The sequence below is a fragment of the Typopeltis vanoorti genome, chromosome 2 (assembly GCF_054136105.1).
Source record: "Typopeltis vanoorti isolate ZY-2024b chromosome 2, IOZ_Tvanoo_1.0, whole genome shotgun sequence".
NCBI lineage: Eukaryota > Metazoa > Arthropoda > Arachnida > Uropygi > Thelyphonidae > Typopeltis > Typopeltis vanoorti.
Genome location: NC_143550.1, coordinates 137,639,764 through 137,663,253, shown reverse-complemented (window position 1 = coordinate 137,663,253; position 23,490 = coordinate 137,639,764). Strand labels below are relative to the sequence as shown.

The following is a 23,490-nucleotide window of genomic DNA, read 5'->3' as shown; positions in this document are numbered from 1 at the left end:
TTACAAGTTGGAGAGACTATTTTTAGAGGGTCAATGACAGTAAAACTCTTGTGTAACCTTAAAAAGTATGTCTTTATTAATTTACCTAAAATTTGGAGACCGTCATGGAAACAGTAAGAACATGTTTTTACAGTTGTGGTTGGAGTTGATCTACCAAATGTTAGAAGACACCAAGTTAGGACATCGTCTTTCCATTACAATTTGAATTGTTTTGTACACTTTTAGTGATGCTTGTGTGTTGTGATGGTAGTTTGTACTCCGATGATGCTGGTGTTTAAAATCCAGCAAAATAATGTCTTATTTATTATTTATACTGTCTCAGTGTTGTTTAATACCAATAAAACATAGATGAATAACTTCCGACACCTAAGCTTGGCTGCAGAGATGCTTTTCCTCTAACAAGCAGAATGTTAGTCTTATAGCAAGTGATAAATCATTAGTCACCTAAAGGCTTTAACAAACATTCATGCCACAGTGAAAAGGTAGAAATATAGTAGTACATAATAGATATGAAATTTCCATTGGAAACAAGCATTTCCAATTTTAAAAGAAATATAGAGTAGAAAACAACAATCTGAAGTTGCAAGGCATCTGAAATATCAGTCCACAAGATTTTAATTGTTCATTTGGACTTTATTGGAAGCACATGTGTAGTTGTATGATTTTTATGTGAGAAAGTGCAAAGGAGATTATAATTTTGTTGAAGATTTCTCATTATTTTGAGCAAAAACATAGTTCAAAATCTAGGAATATCTTCATATGTTAACAGGCTAGCTTTCTCTTAACCTCTGTCTCTCACTAAGATATTTCTAAGAATTTTGCTAATATAGGGTGTCCCAAAATTCACACAAGAAGTAATTTTGATAGAAAACACAGGTTTTTAATTAAAAATTGTAATTTCTTATTGATTCATAAAGTATACAGTATAGGGTTATGCATGGAATAGCATATCGGGTAAATGGCCTCCACGGCTTTGCTGGCACATATGCACTCTTTTGTCGAAATTTTCCATGACTGTTTTGCATAAATGTGGCTGAATTTCGTTGATACAGCGCTCAATTTCCTCCTTCAAGGCATGGGTGGTCGTGGACTTGTTGGCATAAACCTTAGACTTCAAAAAATCCCAAAGAAAAAAGCCCAATGGCGTTAAGTCACATGATCTGGGCGGCCAATTCTGATCACCAAAATGGGAAATTACACGACCAGGAAATGACTCATGCAGTAATTGAATCGTTTCTTGGGCTGTATTGCATGTGGAACCGTCTTGTTGAAACCACATGTCGTCCACATCCATATCTTGCAATTTAGGCACAAAAAACTGGATTATCATGTCACAATAGCGACATGATACTCTGATCACTTTCTTTAGTATCTTCCATAATGCAAAGCACATCTCCTTGCAGACATGTATGATGCTATGCATGGAAGGGCCACTACCCAGACCAGTTTCGACCTTAATGCATAGCATCATACATGTCTGCAAGGAGATGTGCTTTGCATTATGGAAGATACTAAGGAAAGTGATCAGAGCTTATTCCACCTTTACCACAGGTTGCCTCAGACCTGAAAATACTTCAGGTGCAAACTTGACTTACTTGCTTGTTTGCTTATTTGGGAAAAAAGGATTAAAACCAAGTTTACAAAATTGTTTGATATATTATATCTACTCTCTATATATAAAAAGATAAGCCAAAATTTGAAACATTTTTATATCATGTTTTTTGTCTTACCAGCCTGGAACTGGGGGGTAGGCACCATGGGGAAAAGCCCCCCAGTGTGTGTGTGTGTGTATATACACACACACACACACACACACACACAAAAACAAGGTTGCAACTATAAAAGTTCATTCCTGTTTTGTGCAAGTCATTATCATTATGATTCTCTGAGATAGTGGTTGTTGGACATACTGAAGGCATATTACACTACACTTTCCAAGTGTTTTGTTAATTTTGTTGAGCAGTGTATTTTATAGGAACTGTATCCATTGGCTAAAACAGTGTGGCAAAGGTAGCTACACTTTTGAAGCAAATAAGTTAGTGTTTTTGATTCTCTGAGATAGTGGTTGTTGGACATACTGAAGGCATATTACACTACACTTTCCAAGTGTTTTGTTAATTTTGTTGAGCAGTGTATTTTATAGGAACTGTATCCATTGGCTAAAACAGTGTGGCAAAGGTAGCTACACTTTTGAAGCAAATAAGTTAGTGTTTTGAGGATCCAATATTATTAGAATAAATGACAGTATAATTGATGGAAGTATTTTCTAGTATGTGAATTGGCTTTCTCTAAACAGAAAGACAATGTAAATGTGTCAAAAAAGGGCACACAGTTATTTCTTTTTCTAATGTGCAGTGTATTTTAGGGTTCTAGCTGTTTAGATAAATTAAAAAAGAAATCTAATGTATTTGGAAAACACATCATCTAACAAAGCACAGCAAGATAAAGGTTTGAGAGTCTTGTTGAGTGCTTTATTTTCTGATATTGCAAATAGAATTTAGCCAGAGGAATTGCTATTTTGGCACTTTCTAACCTCAACAAGTATGTCTGCATTAATTTAGCTAACATTTGGGTGACAGTCAGTCTAAGATCAATTTATCCAATGTCAGAGAGTGTGAAGTTAGGAATTTAAGTATTTTCCCCATTACAATTTAAATTGTTTCCTACACTGTATCATGACATAATTTGTGTTTTGATGATGGTGGTTTAAAATCCATTGCAACATTAGTCAGTTATGAAACAGCTTATTATTAATACTGTCTTGATAGTATTTAATAACATTAAAACTTAGATGAAAAGGAACTAATATACATTTAAGCAAATCATCACCTTAAAAAGAAGTTGTTTCAAAAATTAGACTTTTTGGAAAATTACATATGGCAATTTTCCAGAACCTAACCTTTTCCACCATAACCTTTAAAAAGTATTTGGCTGTAAAAATCTATAGATTTGGAGAACCACCCTAACCTTTAACAAGTGTTTAGTTGTAAAAAATCGATAGAATCGGAGAACTGTGCATCTTTTAATATTAGTATGATATGCTTGCCAGATTAACTGCAAGTAATTACACTGATTTTTTTTTTTAATCCTGAAGAAGTTAGCAAATGAAATACTCATGATGCAAGTCAATTTAGTTATCAATGTTTGCATTGCAATAACTAGTAGGCAGTTAAGTAAATCCAACTAATAGAGTTAACTCTTCAACTGAAGACGAGTTAGCATCATACAAAAATAGAAAGGTCCCTCTCTATCTCTGGAAACATGAGTTTTACTGCACACTGACTGCTATGATTATCAGAATTATGTTTGAGAAGTCAGATTACTTAGGTGTGTTCTGCTTTCTAAAAACCATTTAAAACATTTATTCGCTGGTACAGTGAATGAATGAATATAGTATATAAAGAGTAAAAACTCGTTTATGAAAATAATGATAATCCATCACTACCTACCGTGTCATTGGCTATGACAAGTTCTTGTTCTAATTGTTCATTTCTTTGACGGAGGATTTTATTTTGCTCTAGAAGTGATTGACCAATACGTGCAGCAAGTTCAAGATCTCTTTCTTTCTGCAAAAGTTGAAAAAATTGATAAAGCTTCATTGTTTTAAAATAGCTCCTTATTGCAAAATAAGTAGGCTATATGATTTCTTGTAAGTTTCACTTTGTTTGTTGTTTTTGAGAGAATACTTCTTAGATTGTAATTATGTGTAAATCAAAGATTAGATAAAGTGAAAATTACTGACATTGTTTTTTAAAATGGCTACTGCTCCTGTTCAAAATGCTGAATTTGCTTTCATGAATAACTCAGTCACGAAGTATAACCAACACCAACAAATCGAAATGAAAGTTGAAAACATCCTCCTTTATCCTCTAATGCCTTTTCATTCCTTAAAGGGAATAGGCAGAACTCTTTTAGTTCTAACTTCTGGTAGTTTGTAGGTCTACACAATTTGCCTACCAACTTTCAGAAGTTAGAATTGAGTTATCATCACTGATTTGTAGACATATGGTAATGAGATTACAGCAAACAACTACCTGGTATTACTTTTTATGAAATGGTGCGAGTTCTATAGTCAATATTCCTGAGTTGTGCAGTTAAACACTCAAGAGAATTGGGGGGGGAGGCAACTTGCCTGGGTGAGGTGAGGGACTGAATGATTGTGAATTAGCAGAAAAAAAAAGTCTAGAAAGAGTTACTTTAATCATGACTAGAACTGAATCTATAACAGTTATTATTTTGATGATCTAACATCACAAAAGTTATCATGAGACTAAATAAGCACCTTTGTTGTTGAAAATAAAAGAAGAAAAATACCAGAAAAGAAGTAATATGGTACAGTGACTCAATAATTAAATTTGCACTTGGAGTCACAATATTAAACTTCCCAGGAGCTAAAATAAAGAATGTGACAAAGGTAATGATTTAAATGGTGATAAATAGAGTACGAGTGGATATGAAAGGATTATTATTATGCCTTTCATATCCACATTATCCCTGGTATTATTACACCAGATCATAGAAGTCAAATTCATGTATTTTATACAGCACCTTTTCTGGGTTGTTATAAAGTTCACATTTAGAAATATTCATACAAGTTAGTAAATGCAATGGTGTTGCTTCCCCAATGTTACAGATTTTGCAGATGGAGAAGACTCTTATGCTGTTGCTAAACTTGATTGGTCTTGCATGACCGGTCTTGAGGCAAGAGACCATGGTAGTGGCACGACGGTAGCTCTTAGTTTTTCTGCTGAATACCAGTGGTAAGTCATGTGCTGGAGAATCATCCTTTTTATGCTTTCTTTTTAAGTAGTTTTAAAAAAGATCATGTGGTATCATGATGTTGCAGCCATTTTTGCTACTTCATCTGCAGTTTCATTTCCCTTTAATTCCACATGTTTTTTGCTATGTCTCTAAGTATTTCTTGATGGCTAGCAGTTTTAATAGCTTCAAGGGCTGCTAAGGAACCTGTGAAAAATAGAAATTCCTTTGGGTTTTGTTTATCCAAATGCTACAGTGCTATGTTAATGGCTATTAATTCTGCATGGTATGAGTTGAATCCTATACTGTTGGTTGTTTTTAGCTCTTTATTTTGAGAACCATAAATGAGTATGCCACCCCAGAATTGCCATGTGAATTTTTGGAACCATCCATGTAGATCTTTATTGAGTCAGGTCCATATTTCATTATTTTTGAAAGAGCTAATAATCTCAAGACTTCAGGGTTTTCTAGGCTTTTTTTTTCTCATGTTTCCCTATTTCAAAATTAATAACTATATTTTTCCTGTCTCGATTTGGAGGAAATGCTGGGTAGTTGGCTATTTTATTTTCCATGATTTTATGCATTGTCGATTTTTTCTTTATTCTGTTTGTTGGTTGCCACTTTTTAAAAAGTTCACTTGTCCCATGATGTGCAAGGTTGGCTCTTTTTTTCTACAAATTTAGTAAGATTTTCTTGCCATCTAATTTTTTAAAGGAACAAGGTTGGATTCGAATTGTGCTATTTTTCCAGGAGTTGTATTCCTTAGTCCACTTATGATTCTAGCTGCATTTTTCTGAATTTTTATACGCTTGTCTAAACTGGTTTGTGATGTTTGCATTCAGATGGACGAAGCATATTCCATTATGCATTGGATAATAGTGGTACATGTGGCTTTTAAGGTTTTAGCATCGGCTCCCCACTCTCTATCAGAGATACTTTTCATAATATTATTCAATACTTTTCAAACATGATATTTAGTCTTGTTTCTGTTCTGACCAACAGTGTTACTATGTTTATTCAAGCTTAGTGATTGATCCAGAGTAACCCCAAGGTATTTGGGGTTTGCATTAAATGTAATTAGTTGATTGTTTACTTAATCTTTCTCCACTTTCTGAGGTGGTTATTAATGATAAAATACACAAATTTCTGATTTAGTAGTGTTAATTTTGATTTTTGATTTTTCACAGTATGTAAATAAACTTTCAATAGCTTTGTTTAAGTGATCTTCTGCTGTTTCTAAGTTGTTGTGAGCTGAGAATGGGACCAAATCATCAACAAACATAGCTATCTTTGTTTCTTTATTTATATATTTGTCTAAATTGTTTAAGTAGGTGGAAAAAATGAGTGGGCTTAAAAACTTCAAAATTGGTATGATTGTGGCTGTCTTCCAGTCTTTTGGAGCTTTTCCTTGTTTTAGACTATTGTTGTATAGGCAAAGTACCAATCTAGGGCTAGGGGAGGAGGATGTTTGATTATAATTCCTTGTATGTTATCTAGTCCATTTGATTTATTTATATCTAGTCTCTCCAAAGCATTTCTCAATTCAGAGATTGTTAATGGATCCCAGAATAATTTGTTTTTATATTTTGGAGAATTTGCAGAGTTTTTCTGCTGTCAAGCCTGTTTTGATATTTGATGGTCTTTGCTAGTATTCATCTTTAATTTGCTTATATTTTGAAAATGAAAGGCCAAGGTATTTGCGATATCCCCGTCTCCAATTTCGATATTTCCATCCAGGGCTTTTAGCATGTCAGTCTCACTTGCCTTTGGTATGTCTCTTTGTAAATTAGCAGTCAGTTTCCAAAGTTTGGTATCTGAAGTGTTTGGATTTAAGTTGTGGCAAAATTCTTGCCACCTAGTTCTTTGTAATGTGTTATATTTTTGTTTAATTTCAGCATTTGTCTTGTTGTACTCAATCTTGGTTTCTGGTGAGCTTAATATTTTTAAGATGTTAAACAATTCATTTCTTTTAGTTATTTTACTGGCAAGTTCCTGGTGAACCTTTGTGTAGTTAGTTTGAAATAACTTTTCTCCTATAGCCCTTTGGGATAATTTTCTATGCTGCCATTAGGATAGCATTCTTCCAAGTTATGTAGTCTTTGTCTAGGTCATCATGGTATGCGTGATCTTTCGGCATTTTGTTTACTTCATACTTGTATTTCTCCCAATTTGCCTTTTGGAAGTTCCAATGATATTTTCTTTTTTGGGTGGGTTTGGTCATTTTTGAATTAGTTAATATTGGGGTATGATCGCTTCCTACTGGTTCCAAAACAGACCAAATAGCTTTGTCATGAAGATCTGGAGACACTGCAGTAATAGCTAGGGCATTTTTTGTACATAAGAAGAGATAACTGGATTCGTCACTGTTGAGAGTTATTAGTCCTGTGTCATCTAAGAAATTACTCAGATTTTCTCCTCTTGAGTTTATTTCCTCAGAACCCCCATAACAAGTGTTTGCTATTCATGCCTCCTAAGATAATGAAGTTTTCTTCAATGAGATGGGATAGGCTGGAAAGATTTGGTCCAGGTTTGTTAGGAGGATGATAACAATTGAGTATGTTTAATGGCCTTTTACTTGGTTCCAGTATTTGGATTCCTTGTATTTTAGTTCCTTCTGCTACTATGTCTCGTTCAACAACTTTATATGACAAATTTCGGATTAGTGTCAGAAGCCCTCCTCCATTTTGGTCAGTATGCCTATCTTGTCGTATGATATCATAGTTTTTAATGTTTAGTCTGGTTTGTTGAAGTTTGGTTTACTGGATGCAGATAATATCAGCATCATGTTTGTCAGCTATAATAGTTCATTTGGTTTTTCTTTGCTTGCTGGAGTAATGATACCATTTAAATTACATTGGATGATATTAATATATAATGATGTAATGGGTGGAATGATTTGCTCATTTCTCAACTCTGACATCATTTCCAAATCAAGAGTCATGTCGGCTTCCCCGTACGTGATAGCATAGTTATAATCATTGAAATTTGTCTCCATGATGGGAAAAGCGAGGCTATGGCATAAGGTACCTAGAGAAATTTAATGGAATGGGACCTAATGCAGTCAGAGAAACTAGATCATCTTGAGAGGAATGCAAATACTGTGTGTGTACGTGCACACGCATAAACTCAGAAGAATACAATAAGCATGGTCACGAATCTGCTGAAGGGATAGACTACACTTTGGATCCCAACATTTTGAATGTGTCTGGGAATGAAAAACAGACAGTCCCTCAATCGAGTCAAGCAGATTGCAGATCTAATTATCATCATCAGCAGCAGCCATTTTCTGTCCAATGCTGGATGAAGCCCCACTCCACAAACTCCTCCATTCATTCTTATCTTGAACCTTTCTATGCCACTGAGTTCCTGCCATCTCTTTAATCCCATCCTCTCATCATCTCTTTGGTCTTCCTATAGCTCTCTTTCTATCTCTAGGATACCATTCTGAAATTGCCATTTGGATCTCTTAATGGCTGTTATAATGTCACTCACCCTAGTCTGGGCTCTGACCCAACTATTGAGCTTTCTATCTAGAATGCCAATACCATGTAATGATCCTTCCATTTTCTTCTAGGTAAATCCTCAACTTGTTGGGCAATTTTTTAGTCAAAGTCCATGCTTCACTTCTATATGTCATGACTGGAAGTATACAACTGTTGAATATTTTTCTTTTAAGGCAGACTGGGATGTTTCCTTTGAGTGTTTCATAGTGTTTTCCAAAGGCTAGCCAACCAAGCTGAATTCTATGTATAATTTTTTTCTTTACAGTCACCGTGATCTTTTGTCCAAGATAAATATAGTAGGTTACTATAGCAATTTCCTGGTGTTCCATTTGTATTGGCTTTTTTGGTAATGTATTTATTATACATTCTTTTTGTTTTGTCCTTTTTTACTTTCTGCATTCAATTCAGTGATCATTTTTTGAAGTTATGTGGAGTTTCCAAAAAGAACAATATCATCATTTAGTTTTTTCCCATTTACCATAATTCCTCTATTTTTCCAATCCAATTTTAAAAATTTCTTCTAGTGCTGCTGTAAATAATTTAGGTGAAATGGCATCTTCCTGTCCAACTTACTTTTTTTTTTTTTATATAGGAAATTTCATATGTGCTCCTGATTTTAAAGGTGCATTTGAATTTATATATATATGACATTATAAGTATATTGACAAAGAATAATACACATAGCAAACTGGAATGTAACAGGAATAGCATATAAAGAAATAGAATTAGACCAGTTATTAAATGAAAGAAATTTTAAAATAGCAGTAATCACTGAAACAAAAAAGAAATTAAAAGGAACTATGAGAACCGAAAATATTAATGTGATATACAGTGTAGTCGACAGAGACCAAAGAGCACAAGCAGGAGTCATGATTTGGATTCATAACTCCCTTTCAAAACAGTTTAAAACATTATAAATTATGGAATGAAAGAATAATAGAAGCTAGAATAAAAATAGATAGAGGCTATTTAACAATAATTGGTTTATATGCCCCAGAAGAAGGAAGAGAACAGAATAATATTGATTTTTATAATCAGCTACAAAACATATATAATAAAATAAATAAAAATGATTACATAATTTATCAGGAGACTTAAATGCAAGAATTGGAAACACGAAAATTAATAATAATATAGGAATACATGGAAAACATACTCTAAACAGGTAGGGTAAAAAATTGATTGACTTTGTAGTTTATAATAAGCTAAAAATAATGAATTCCTTCTATAAACATAAAGACATAAATAAATATACTTGGGCAGCAAGATAATGGAAATCAATTATAGATTCTTTTATATTAAATGAAAAGACATCAAAATTTTCACTAGATGTTATTGTTCACAGAGGATATGAAATAAGCAGTGACCACTTCCTTGTTAAAATAAAATTACCACCTAAATGGCTACAAGGAACAAGAATAGAAAGAAAATTTGAAACATTTGTTTATAAAACTAGACTATTGAATGACACAAATGTACAATGGCTATATGAACAAAGAATTAACCAATATCTAGATAAAATAAAACAAAATGAAGAAATAGAATGGCTTAATATAAAAATGATACTAAATGCAGCATCAAATGAAAGCTTAGGAAAGATCAAAAAATTCAATAGAAGGAAAAAAACTGAAGATCTGGGATGATACAATCAAAGAAATAATCAAAAAGAAAAAAGAAGCCTATCACAAATGGTTAAGCAGTAAAAAGATTAGAAGATGAAATAGAATATAAAAGAATAAGAGCCATAGCTAAAAGAGAAGTCAGAAAAGGACATAGAGAATCATGGAATAAATTTGTTTCTAATTTAGAACATGATTTATATAAAATAAGACCCAATGTATATAAGATTTTAAAACACTTAAATGCAGATACCAAAGAAAACATAAAATTAAACACCAAATTGAAATCAGAAGAATTTCTAAATTAATACACAGAATTGTGGACAGACAAATATTTTAAAAAAGACAACTGGCAAACAATTAATGAAAATGAAAAGGAAATAACTAAAGAAGAATTAGAAATCAGCCTGAAAGAAACAAGAAATGGAAAATCACCTGGAGAAGATAAGCTAGGTTCAGAACTATATAAATACGCAGGAACAAGATTCAAAGGAAGACTCTTATTATTTTTAAATAAAATTTACTCAACTGGTATCCCCCCAAAAGAATGGAAAAAAGCAATTGTGATTCCTATCTTTAAGAAAGGTAATAGAGATGACCCTAAAAACTATAGAGGTATCAGTATACTAAATTCCTGTTACAAAATATATAGCAGAATCCTAAATAGCAAACTAATGAAATATTCTGAAAACTTTATTTTAGAAGTACAGAATGGATTTAGAAAAGGACGATCATGTATAGACCCGACCTTTTGCCTAAAATTAATAATAGAGAAAAGAAGAGAATACAATTTAGAAACACACACATTGCATTTATGGACTTTGAAAAAGTATTTGACAAAGTTAAAAGAAAGATATTATTTAACATATTAAAAGAAAGAAATACCAAATAATATCCTAAAAGCTATCACAAGTATATATGAAAATAATCAAATACAAATAAGATTAAATCACGAGCTATCATATACGAGAGAGATAAACCAAGGGGTCAGGCAGGGATGTCCCCTCTCAGCAACTCTTTTTAATATCTACTTAAATGAAATAATAATAAAATGGAATAAAAAATTTACATCAAGGAATTAAACTTTCTCCTACATTGAACTTAAACATCTCCTTTTTGCCGACGACCAAATAATAATTACAAATTCTGAACATAACTTACAGAAAGCTATTTTAGATCTAAATGAGATAGCCAAAGATTATGGTATGATAATATCAACAGAAAAATCAAAAACTATGGCCTTTAAAGGACAAGATCTAGCAAGAACTAAAATAGTAATAGATAACAAGATCTTAGAACAGGTGAATCCATTTAACTACCTAGGATGTATGATCACATATGAAAATGAAAAAGATATAAATGTAAAAATTGCAAAATATTTAAAAATAACAGGTATAATTAACTCTATATTTAAACCAAACCTAGTTCAAAAACAAACCAGACTAAAAGTACACAATACATTAGCCCTATCAGTCTTAATGTATGGAAGTGAAATCTGGACAATAAAACAAAAAGACAAACAAAGATTAATAACAGCAGAAATGAAGTTTATGAGAAAAACGACAAAGTATACCCTATTTGATCACAAAAGAAACGCAGAAATTATGAAAGAATTAAACCAAGAACCAGTAATAGAAAAAATTAAAAAATATAAACATAAATGGATGGAACACATTCAAAGAATGAAAACCAAAAGATTACCGAGACAAGCCTTAAAGTACAAGCCATTAGGAAAAAGAAAACCAGGGTGCCCTCTTAAACTATGACATCTAAGGCTGGAACAGGCCATGCTAGGCCTAAATCCTTGATAGGCATGATGATGATGATGACTAAGTATATCAATGTAAGTTTTTTCAATTTCTTGATTTTTAAGGACTTCTAAAATAGCTAATGCTGAGATTAAATCAAATGTCTTTTGCAAAATCAATGAATGCCAGACCTAAGGATTTTTGATATTCATTTGTCTTATTGGGGGTGGGGGAGCGAGAAAGTAACTTGTTATGCCTATACACATATGCCAGGATCATTAAAAACAAACTGGGCAAGTTTATTGCTTTGCTAAATATACTGTAGCCTAAAACCATTGCCATTAGTGAAACCTGGCTCTCTCAGAGTTGGATGTGGCAACTGGAATAGAGTGTAAAAGGTATAGTACTTTTAGGAATGACAGAAGGTGGAGTACTATTAATGATATCAGATAACTTGAATCCAGTTAGGACAGAAACTTCTGAAAGCAATAATGGTAAAAATGTCCCATGAAGCACTGAGTTTATGGTTATCTAATGAAGTGGAGACTAACAGATGAAATATATGGAAGGATGTTGCTACACACCTGGAAGTTCAGTGAGGAAGATGAAGAAATGAATTGTCAAATTACCTTGATGAATACTAGCAATAAGAATGAAGAATAATTTATATTTAGCCATTGTAAGACAACTTTTTCAAGCAGCATCTGAAAGAACCAACTCAAGGAATAAGAGTGCTAGATTTGATTACGGTATCAGAAGGGATCTCAATAAGAATGCAACTGTTTTTTTACCAGTTGGTGACAGTGATCATTCAGTACTGACCTGGGAAGTAGACAAGCTGACTATATCGATGTTCCAATCAGAACAGGTTAAATGCTGAACTTATGACAAACTCAGAAGAATACTATCTTTCATTCTCTGGTATTTACTGGATGAGAAGGATATCAGCAGTGAATGGGAAGCTTTGAAATTATGCTTAAATAATCCAGTTACTGAATGTGTCTATAAATTCAAAGAACAAATAATGAACAAAGAACAAAAAAGAACAGAAAAATGCGCACAAATTCACATAGATAGAAAATGCAAGAAATAAGAAACATCTCACTGTTTTCCCACTGGTTTCAGGAACAGAAGTATACAGAGGATTGGAAATTGGAAGTGATGAGCAGAATAAAATTAGATTTCTTACTGAAAAAAAAAGTGTGTAAGGAAGTTTTAAAACAAATCAAAGTTGAAAAGCTTTCAAAGGTAACCTGCAGACTCAAATATACAACTAATCTTCAAGAAAAAAAATAAAGAATTTGAAAACAAAAACCACATCTTGGAGATTCAGTGGCAGATCCTGAAGAAAACATTGACTGATTCAGCCAGAGAGGAATGATAATTACAGAGCTTTTTCTCTATTAAGTTCCTGGTAAGATTTATACAAGGAAACTTGAGAAACTAGCTAAACTAGAAAACTAGCTAAACAAAAGTCATGGGAGGACTTTGGCAAGAACATAGAAAACAAATATCGAGAAGGTGGCAAAATATTCGGGAGGTTGTTGAAGAAGCTTAGAAATGAAGAAAAGAGTGCTGTAAAAGGAGTTATAGAGATGATAAAGGCGACATGAAAACGGGGGAAAAGGATATCCTTCAAGTATGGAGTAATTACTTCGAAAAATTGCTAAATGAAACAAGCAGTGATGACAGCACACAGTGGTAAAAAACACTCAACAGGCATACAGTCAAGAATACATATCCATACTTGAAATAGAAAAAGCCATCAAAGGCTTGAAATGTGGAAAGGCAGCAGGAGTAGATGATATTCGACCAGAAATGCTGAACTATGGTGGTATAAAAGTCTTACAGTGGCTGCACTGCATAGTTCAGAAAGCCTGTACAGAGGGACGAATTTCCGATGATTGGAGTAGAGCTCTCATAGTACCCATATATAAAAAAGGGAAATAAAACTGAATGTGAGAATTACAAAGGTATTTCCCTACTGAGTGTTCCAGGTAAGATTTATGCCAGTATACTTGAGAAATGGTTGAGAAGAATTGTGGAAGAAAAGCTCGGTAAAGAACAAGCTGGATTCAGGCCAAATAGAGGCTGTCAGGATCAGATTTTCACTTTACGACAAATAGTGGAGAAATCATGGGAATATAACAAAGATCTGTATTTAAAGTTTTGTCGATCTGGAAAAGGCATATGACAAGGTGCCAAGACAGAAGCTATTCAATATGCTACAGTTATATGATGTCAATGGGGCACTATATCAAGCAATACTTAGTCTGTATTTGAGTTGTAAGTCAGCAGTTAGAATTGAAAGAAGTACAGGAAGATGGTTTAATATTAAATCTGGAGTGAGACAAGGATGTACATTATCCCCCCTGTTATTCATTATCTATATGGATCTCATTATGAAGGAAAGTGCTATTAAACATGATATCAAAATTGGAGATGTTAATGTCAGCTCTTTTCTTTATGCGGACGATGTTATACTTCTAAATAAATCCGCTACAGGTCTGCAAGATTCCCTGACTAAATTGAATAACTGATGTAATAGATATGGTATGAAGGTCAGCAATAAAAAGACAAAGACAATGAAAATAGACAGAATCGTTGAAGATGTCAACTGCATTGTGAACGGAGAACCCGTGGAACAAGTAAAACATTTCAGCTACTTAGGCACGATTTTTAGTGAAGATGGTAAATTAAATATGGAAATAAACAACAGAATCAAAAAAGCTGGTATGGAGGAAGTCAACTGAATAAATTCATATGGAATAAGAGAGAAATTAGTCGGAACACTAAATTAGCTGTATACAAGACAGTGTTCAAACCAGTTTTAACTTATGGATCTGAGAGCTGGGTCAGAAGTAAAAAACTTGATCGAAGACTAGAGACCGCAGATATGAGAAAGATTAGAGGCATGAACAGATGGCATCAATGGCAATATCATGTTAAAAACGAGGATATTTGGAAGGAACTTGATATTGTCAGCATTCAGGAATGCATTAGCAGAGTAATCTCAGATGGTATGGTCTGCAAGATTTGTAAGTCAGCAGTTACAAATGCTGACATACAAATGTCAGCATTTGTAATGGTGGGTAATCTTTCCCCGCCCATTCAGGCAGAATGGGCAAGGAAAGATTAGCAAAACAAGTGTTCTCTGCCAGGTTGGCAGGAAAGTGACCCAGAGGAAGACCAAGATATAGGTGGATTGATAATAGGTGGATAAATTTTTCATGTAGTACTATCATATCCTGTACACCCCTTGAGGGTACATGGCAGGAATTTGATGATAATGACTTGAGAAACAGCTAAGAAAAATTGTGGAAGGGAAGCTTGGTGAAGGACATGGCCAAATAGAGATGGTCAGGATCAGATTTTCACTTTAAGACAAATAGTTACAAAAGTTATATAGCAATATATAGTCTCTACTTAAGCTGTAAATCAACAGTTAGATTTGAAGGAAGTACAGGAAGATGGTTTGACATTAAAGCAGGTGTGTGACAAGGGTACACATTATCTCCACTGTTATTCATTATCTATATGGATCACTTTATGAAGTAAAGTGGTATTAAATCAGATATAAAAATTAGCGATGTTAATCTTGGTTCTTTACTTTATGCAAATGTTATACCTCTAAATAAATCTAGTACAAGTCTGCAAGATTCCCTGACTATATAAATAACTGTTGTAATAAATTTGGTATGAAAATCAGCAATAAAAAAAAAAAAAAAAAACAATTAAAATATGCAGAAACATTGAAAACATCAAGAACATCCTGAATGGAGAACCTACAGGTCAAGTGAAACATTTAAGTTGTTGAGGCACTATTTTCAGTGAAGAAGGCAAATTAAATATGGAAATAGACAACAGAATTAGTAAAGATGTATTGTGTAGGAAGTCAGCTAAATAAATTTATATGCAGTCAAAAACTAGTCAAAACACTAAATTAGCTACATAAAAGATAGTGTGCAAACGAATTTTAACTTATGGATCTTCTTAGAGCTGGTTTAGAAATAAAACACTTGATCAAAGACTGGAGACAGCAGATATGAGAGTTCTGAAAAAGATGAATGGAATGAACAGATGGTATCAATGTCAGTATCACATAAAAAATGAGGATATTAGGAAAGAATTTTCCCATTGTTAGCATTCAGGAATGTATTAGTAGAGCTAATCTCAGGTGGTATGGTCACTTAAACAAAATGGGAGAGGAAAGATTAGTAAAACATGTAGTCATTGCCAGGTTGGCAGGAAAAAGACCCAGAAGATGTAGATGGATTGATACAGTAAAAACTGCCTTAAAAAACAGAAACATAAGATCTGATAATGTTGGCTTCTTGTCAGATAACATATTAATTTGGAGGAAATTGTTGATCGGATGTTAGGAAGGTGTAACTTTTTCATATAGTTCCATCACAATTATCCTGTACACTCCCTGAGGGTACATATCAGGAATTTGAGGAGGATGATAATTATGACGATAGATTGAAAGTATGTGGACTGCAGGCACTGGTAGACAAGAGGGTAATATAACAGAAGTCTATAAACTTCTAAGAGGGCATTATAAGATATCTGTTCAGAAAATTTTTCATTATATGGAAGGTGGGGGAAAAAACAAGGGAGCATCAATGGAAGTTAAATTTGTATTAGGTAAGAGTGTAATGAGTGCTAGATTTTTCTCTCACTGAATCATGAGTGAGTGGAAATGCTTGCCTGTTGAAGTAGTGAGTGAATTTAAGAGAAGGTATGACAGAAAGTGTGGGTGATGATTAGCCTCCCTCAATGAGGCTAACTCCCTACAGATCTAATAATAATAGTATTCTGCACTTTAAAAAAGAGCACGTAGCTTACTTTATTGAAAACACAGTGCGGAATACAAAGAGACTACGAGAATTTTAATTGTTCCATCTCTGTGAAGGATTAGAATCCTATCATAGAGAAAATTGTATGATATCTATAATTTGAAGAACAGAGAGGCATAGTAAAAATACATTTAACTAATTAAATCTTAACAGATATTTTGTTTTATGTCTCACAAAAGTATATGAAAAAGAACAATAAAAAATTTGAATCTAACATATTACAACTATATGCTGTAACAATGATCATATACTAAGTTTAAAACTTTTGCTAGTATGCATAACTATGAAATCACCAGGAGCACCTAACATTTATACCAAGCCATTCTCTTGTATTTAATCGGTTATATTCATAAAACTTACTTCATAATATTCTTACAATTACAGAAAGAGAAGATTATCTCTCCAACGTTCTGAAGACTGAATTCTTTGTTTTCTAACATCATTGTATATTTAAATTTGTTATACGTTCAGAATATTTCATTGGAAAGAAAGTATAAACAAATAGACGGAAACTGTCATAGTTTCTCCTTTATCTTCAATTCGTGCTATTATCTAGAAAATTCTGAAGAAAAATTTTCGACCTCAATCAACCTTAATCAAACCACTTTTAATTACAAATACAATTTACTTTTGAAAAAGAATCACAGGGAATAATCTTTTCTTCATCAGGTCTCTCTACTTTTGAAAACCAACTTTCTCTGGATGTTACATACACCATTCTTCTCTTATCATTCTTTCCTAAAAGACAGAATAATTAAATCCCTGATGTTAAGAACTCAACATTCTCTTCAGAAGAAATGACTATAAAAGTAAATCTCCATAATCAATGGTTACATTCTACATCATACTGTTTGAAAAGAAGTCAACAGACACTCCCATGGGCAAGGTGCATCATCCCATATAACAAGTCGCATGTTTGTGGTATAAATTGCAGGAATATGATGCTCCCAAGCAAGTGCAATTGTTTCTGGGTGAAATGATAGTGAGAAGGGAACTGACGAAGTTTGAAAGAGCTGTTGTGATAGGATGCCATATTGCAGCCATCCCAAGTAAAAAATCAGTGATACCATACTGAGATGGAAGTGCAGGGAGTCAGCTGCAAATGCTACCCACAGTGGATGACCCACCACACTCACTGAACATGTCCATAGAGTGCTACAAAGGATAATATATAAAAAACACCATTTGTCAGCCAACACAACGAATCTTCTTCAGTGGTGCAAAAAGTGTCTATAGTGTGTGATGTAGAAACTTGGAAAGCTGTGTTATGGAGTATTGAATCACACTACAGGTATCTGCCACACCCATCCATCTGCTCATTAGAGGGATGGGTGTGGCAGATACCTGATGAACGTCTCTTACCAGAGTGCATAGCCCCAACAATGAAATTTAGGTGGTGGTGGTGGTATTATGGAAAGGTCCTGTTTTGCTGGTTTGGTCTGAGACCAAACCAGGCAAATATGCTGGATAATGCAATGCTTCCTACTTTGTGGCATTTCTATGGAACTGACCATTGTCTCTTTCAGCAAGACAGTGCACCGTGTCATAAGGCTACTGCAGTAAATGTGGTTTGTGGACATGAACGTCACGACATTTGACCGACCTCCACAAAGCCCTGATCTCTGTTGGATGAATTGGAGCATCGGGCGGGGTCAAGGGACATCTACCCACAAGTCCAGGACCTCATTACATGCCTACAGGAAGAATAGTCCAAAATTCCCATTGATCGCTATTGTACACTTATGGAAAGTATGTCCTGTAGTTTAAGTTTAAAAGATTAAGTCATTAGATGAAAATATTTACAAAGATGTCAAAAAATCTCATCTGACCAAGCAGAGAGAGATTGAGAATTAAATGATTCTGTTAGAGATTTGAATTCGTCTAAACAATCTGAACTGCTTGTATTTCATTTTCAACAACAGAACTAATTACCTCAAATCCTAGACAGGATCATCATTAGAAGTGGTAAATGGGAGGATGGCAAACCAGTGAAACTGTATATCAACTATAATAGTTTTTGCTGTTTTTAATTTTACATATTTTCTTGAAGTCAGGAGTGGCAAAATAGTGCTTGGCTGGGGATGACATATACCCTAACAATGATTCTGATCCTAGCTTTAATATTATGAAACAAAGAATGGAATATGTTATCATATTCACATGTATCAATGATATATGAGACCTTTTTATAGAAACAAATGAAGTTAATGAGAGAAAATATTGGCACTTATTTGTACACGCTTCCAAAACTTTAAGAGCAGTTTAGTTGTACATCAAACAAACAATTCAAACATGGTGAAATACAACAATCGGTTAACAGATAAAAGCAAGTACTGGGTGTATTATAAAGGCAATATCATATAAGTAAATAATTAAACAAGGGACATGAAGGTGGGGAGGCGTATTGCATCTACTAAAGATGAGAATTAAACAAACATTAGAAATGAATAAGCCATAATTTTGATTTAAATTAGAATGATGTAAGCAAGCTTCAGAACTCTTTGAACAAACATTTATGCTTAAAACTACTTTATGAGCTAGGTGTGAGTATCCATCCAAATGATTCTTTGGCATTGATACCATTTTGTGCAAGACCTAACTTGTGAAGTTTACAGTAATTGATATATCATTAATGTTCTTCACTCAATCTTTTCTCCAAGGAGTGGCCAAAATAAGACAGATGACACATAGAATTTGATAAATGCCATGTAAGGGGGGGGGGAGAAAGGTGAGAGTATATCCTTAGTGGTTAGAAGGAATTCAGAAATTTTGTTTATTACAGATAAGGTAATACTTCCTTAAAATTATTATGACAAGTTCAGATATACCTGAAATATACAGGATGAGAACTTTGCATTCTATTATGATAGCATGGGATATAGGACTGTAAGAGTCAAAGATATGCCGGATTTGCAAAAGGCTATAACCATCTGATTACATTACAGATTCAACAGAGTTCTTGTTGTAAAGTTGTAGAAGAGGAACTTAAAAGGTTTGATACAATTCTGTCAACTGCACTAATGTATGTTCTCTTAGTATAATAGCCGCTGTAGTGCAATAGGAAGAACAGCAGGAACATTGCACCATTCGATTGAAAAAGACCTGGATTCAATTCTCGTTGTGATGAGGAGAATCCTTATATGGGCTTTTTTAGTTGAAGGTGAGTTAGCCGATCTCATATGATGGTAACAGAGTTTTGTTCTCCCAGAAACTCTGGTTTTTCATCTCATATACAGACAAATCAGTCTTCAGAACACACGTAATTTACAGATAAAACATACTGTTTTTGTTGATGATGGGGGAATAGATGCCGTTGATGGTGGTAGTGTTGTAGTTGGAGAATTAAGTAGTAGTGGAGAGGATGAGATGTATTTAGCAAAATAGAGTAGTGTAGTGTGCCCTCCCACGATGAGTTCTTGGACTCCCTGTAGGTGTCACATAATAATATTGATAATGAATGAAAAATATAATGAAAGAATAGAATATTTTCCCCATAATCAGTTTTATATCTAGTATAAAGTTTCTGTATATACATATATATTTATTCTATCAGTCTCTTTCTCACTTTAAGTATATAATTTTAAAAAAATATATATATAAAGATACTCCAAAAAATTATGCATACAGTAGGTTAGATTTAGCCATAACGAAAAAAGACTATAATCTTAATCAGAAAATTTAATATCCCAATAACATACATTCTGATATGACCAAGATGTATTACAATATTTGACATGACATAAAATTAGCCATAGCAAAATATGACTATAATCTTAATATGGAAAATTAACAGTCCAGTGACATATCCTCCAACATGACTAGAATATCTAATATCTCTTCTAGCAATAAACTGTTTTCTTGGCTAATGGCTCCAACTTAGCATTTATTCTTCCCTGTCATTGTGATTATTATTATTACGTGACACCTCCAAGGAGTCCAAAAACTCAAGGGAGGGCACTTACTCTACAACTTTCTCTCCACCACTCAATCTATCAACAACAGCAAACTGCAACTACCATCATCATCATCTATACCAATGCCATTTACTGCCCACCATCACTAGTGTTTTCACAGCCAATCACAAACATCCATGCCCACGGCAAGATTCTGATCCAGTCTTTTGGCTGGAGAGCAGATATGCTAACCACTTGGCCAACCAGGTCGGCATTACAGAATAAATTATCACTTCAATCAAGAACGATACTTTTACACAGTTACTGACCAGAGAAAATGGTTCCTACCCACAAATAAAGATTAACAGAAAATAAAACACTTCTTTTTTCCTGGCACCAGTAAAACTCCTTTCATATAATTAAAAAATAGCTCCCAAAAAGAACACTTGACAATATACATTAGAATGGTTTAGAATAATTTTTAAAGATTTAGCTTCCTAAACTTTCATTAGACTACCGACTTTATGTATTACAACAACATGTCAATGACATCAGCACATACAAAGAACGTGACATTTTTTCCTCCAAAAATAACTCCAGTTTGTCTAATTTCATGAAATAAGGTGTTTCCTAATATATTATTCCTTATTCACTAAGCCTCAGCATTGAATGATTATCTCACCCTCAAATACCTGCAGATAAGGCATATGGGAAGACAGAATTGAATGCTTAATCTTTACAAATAGATCAGCAAATTTCTTATTACAAGTTTATCCCTAGAAAAGAAAAAAATTGTGCCTTGCATTCTCTACTTCAAACAGCTCTCTCTCTCTCTCTATGCTTCAGTTATCAAGTGTACAACAGTAATGAGCCATCAGCATGACATTATGTAATACCAACAAATCGCATGGTTGGTTATGTAAACAACATTATAACACTGACAACATCAATACTTATTGCATAATATATGAAATTTTCACTAAAAAAATCACATTTCTTTAATAAAAAGAAGTGATTCAATGAAACACCAAAATACATAAAATAATTTTATAGTTCCTTGTTTTTCATATTCTATGTACTGCTGTTGCCAGTCATCTGCTCCCAGTAGCCCACTCAGGATTTAATCTTGGGGGGGGGTTGAGTAGACGATTTGAGAATACACACTACGCATCGCATACAACCTATGACTAAGCATCTGCAATGATCGCTAATTCATAAGTAGTATAGAACTAGAAGACACAACACAAAAAAATTTTTTTAAAAAATGAATTTTAATTAGGAAAAGATTTTTGGAAAATTTTCTAGTGTTTTTTTCTTTGGGTGCACCACTGTCTGCTCTCCTAAACTACTTTTAAACAGTCATGTGCTAATATATCAAGAATTTTTTATAACATTTGCAAGCTTTACAATAAAAATGAATAAAAAAAGAATTTAATATAATTTTTCTTAACAATGGGCTATTTCAATTGATTTTAGTGAAAATATGTAACATAAAACAAAAAAACTGCAAATATATCTGAATGACTCAGATAATTTACAGAACAAATGGCATGGACATTTTAATGATTCTGATCATCTGGAAAGAATGATCAGCCCAACATGGTACAGGTAACCCTCATAATAACGCAGATGTTAGGTTCCACAGAAATGCCGTGTTATGAGAGACTCAGATCACATAGAAAAAGTAGGGTTATGTACCGAAATCGTTTTTTTTTAATTATATAAATAACAATGATGACATATCCAACAAAAAATATTTTTATTTAATTCAGATAATTCATGTAAGTTAAGAAAACATATAAACATGTAACAAAATACATAGTATAAACTTATAAAAATACAAATTGCATGTAAACTTTATTGCCCATAATGCATAAATGTTTTAGGCAAAATAAAATAAAGTGCATAATTTAATTGTAATCACTTCTTCAAAATGAACATTTCATAGATGTTCTTTATTTACGAGTGGCCGGACGTCGTCATCACTTGAAATCTCTTGGACGCCATTTGCATAATTCTCATTCCATACTTCGGCTGGTTTAGTTATCAAGAAGTATGACCTTACTTACCAATATGCTGCAATTTTTTTTTATTAAGTTCATAATATAGAGCTAAACAAATATCCAATTGTCTTGTGAATTTTCCGGAGCGCTCCACTGACAGATCATTATCTGTATAATAACTTCCTAACTTTCTTGCTAAGTCCAATCCTTCTGCTAATTTCTTTAAACTGAATTCTTTAACGGATTCATCACAATCAGAATCTTCGGCAGAACTTTCCCTGCCATTTATGAATTGTACTGGTTCCTCCTAATTTAAATCTATTTCCCCATTTTGTTTTCAACAATATCACAAAAACCCTCTATGTGGCCATTACTATAAAAATTGTAGTAACCCTTTATACGGTAAACAATTGACGAACGTGTATGCTAAAGGATATTTCCCCTAATATGAATTCACTACTTATAACTACATGCACGATACGGGCAGACGCAAATTTAACGAAGATAAAATTTGATTTTTAAGTCACGCGGTGAAAAATATATGAAAAGATAAAGGGTTAATACAATTTGTAGACTGTGTTATATCGAAACCACGTTGTATAAGTACTGCGTTACCTGTACATGCTTGCTACTGAAAATGGGTTAGAGTAAACACTGCTGGACAAGTGCTAGAGGAGATATGGGTAAGCAGGATAATGAGAAAGAAAAAACTATCACTACTTTTCCATAGTGAATCTAATCTGTGGATAACGACTACAATTTTGTTGTAATAAGGTGATCAATTTACTTTCAGAATGTGGCCAGAAAGGCAAAAAATGCAGCAAACCCAGAAGGAAGACTGAGGATGAATACTGGAAAACAAGTACATTTAATTATTTATTTATTATTAATAAAAATGTTTTGTGATAACATGAATACCCAAGCAATTTCTTATTTTCTAGTTGAATATTATCAGATTACTTAGCTCAAATGGAAACCTGAAAAAATGTTTGTCCAAGTGTCCAAAGTTGACTCTCACTACTCCTAATTCTATAAAATTCTGTTCTGGCTGATAATCTTCTGAAGATGACCAGAACCTGGGAATGGCAACTATATGAAATTAAAAAT

At 33.4% G+C, this 23,490-nt stretch overlaps 1 protein-coding gene across 3 annotated transcripts in view; it reads right to left on the bottom strand.

The window, feature by feature from the left end:
• LOC150109456 (trafficking kinesin-binding protein 1-like) overlaps positions 1-23,490 on the bottom strand; it is a 574,911-nt gene that overhangs the window by 192,213 nt on the left and 359,208 nt on the right. For all 3 annotated transcript variants that reach the window (XM_090413241.1, XM_090413254.1, XM_090413248.1), the window contains one exon: positions 3,450-3,566. In XM_090413241.1, coding sequence (XP_090269367.1) covers positions 3,450-3,566 — 117 coding nt within the window. The remainder of the gene's footprint in view (positions 1-3,449; positions 3,567-23,490) is intronic.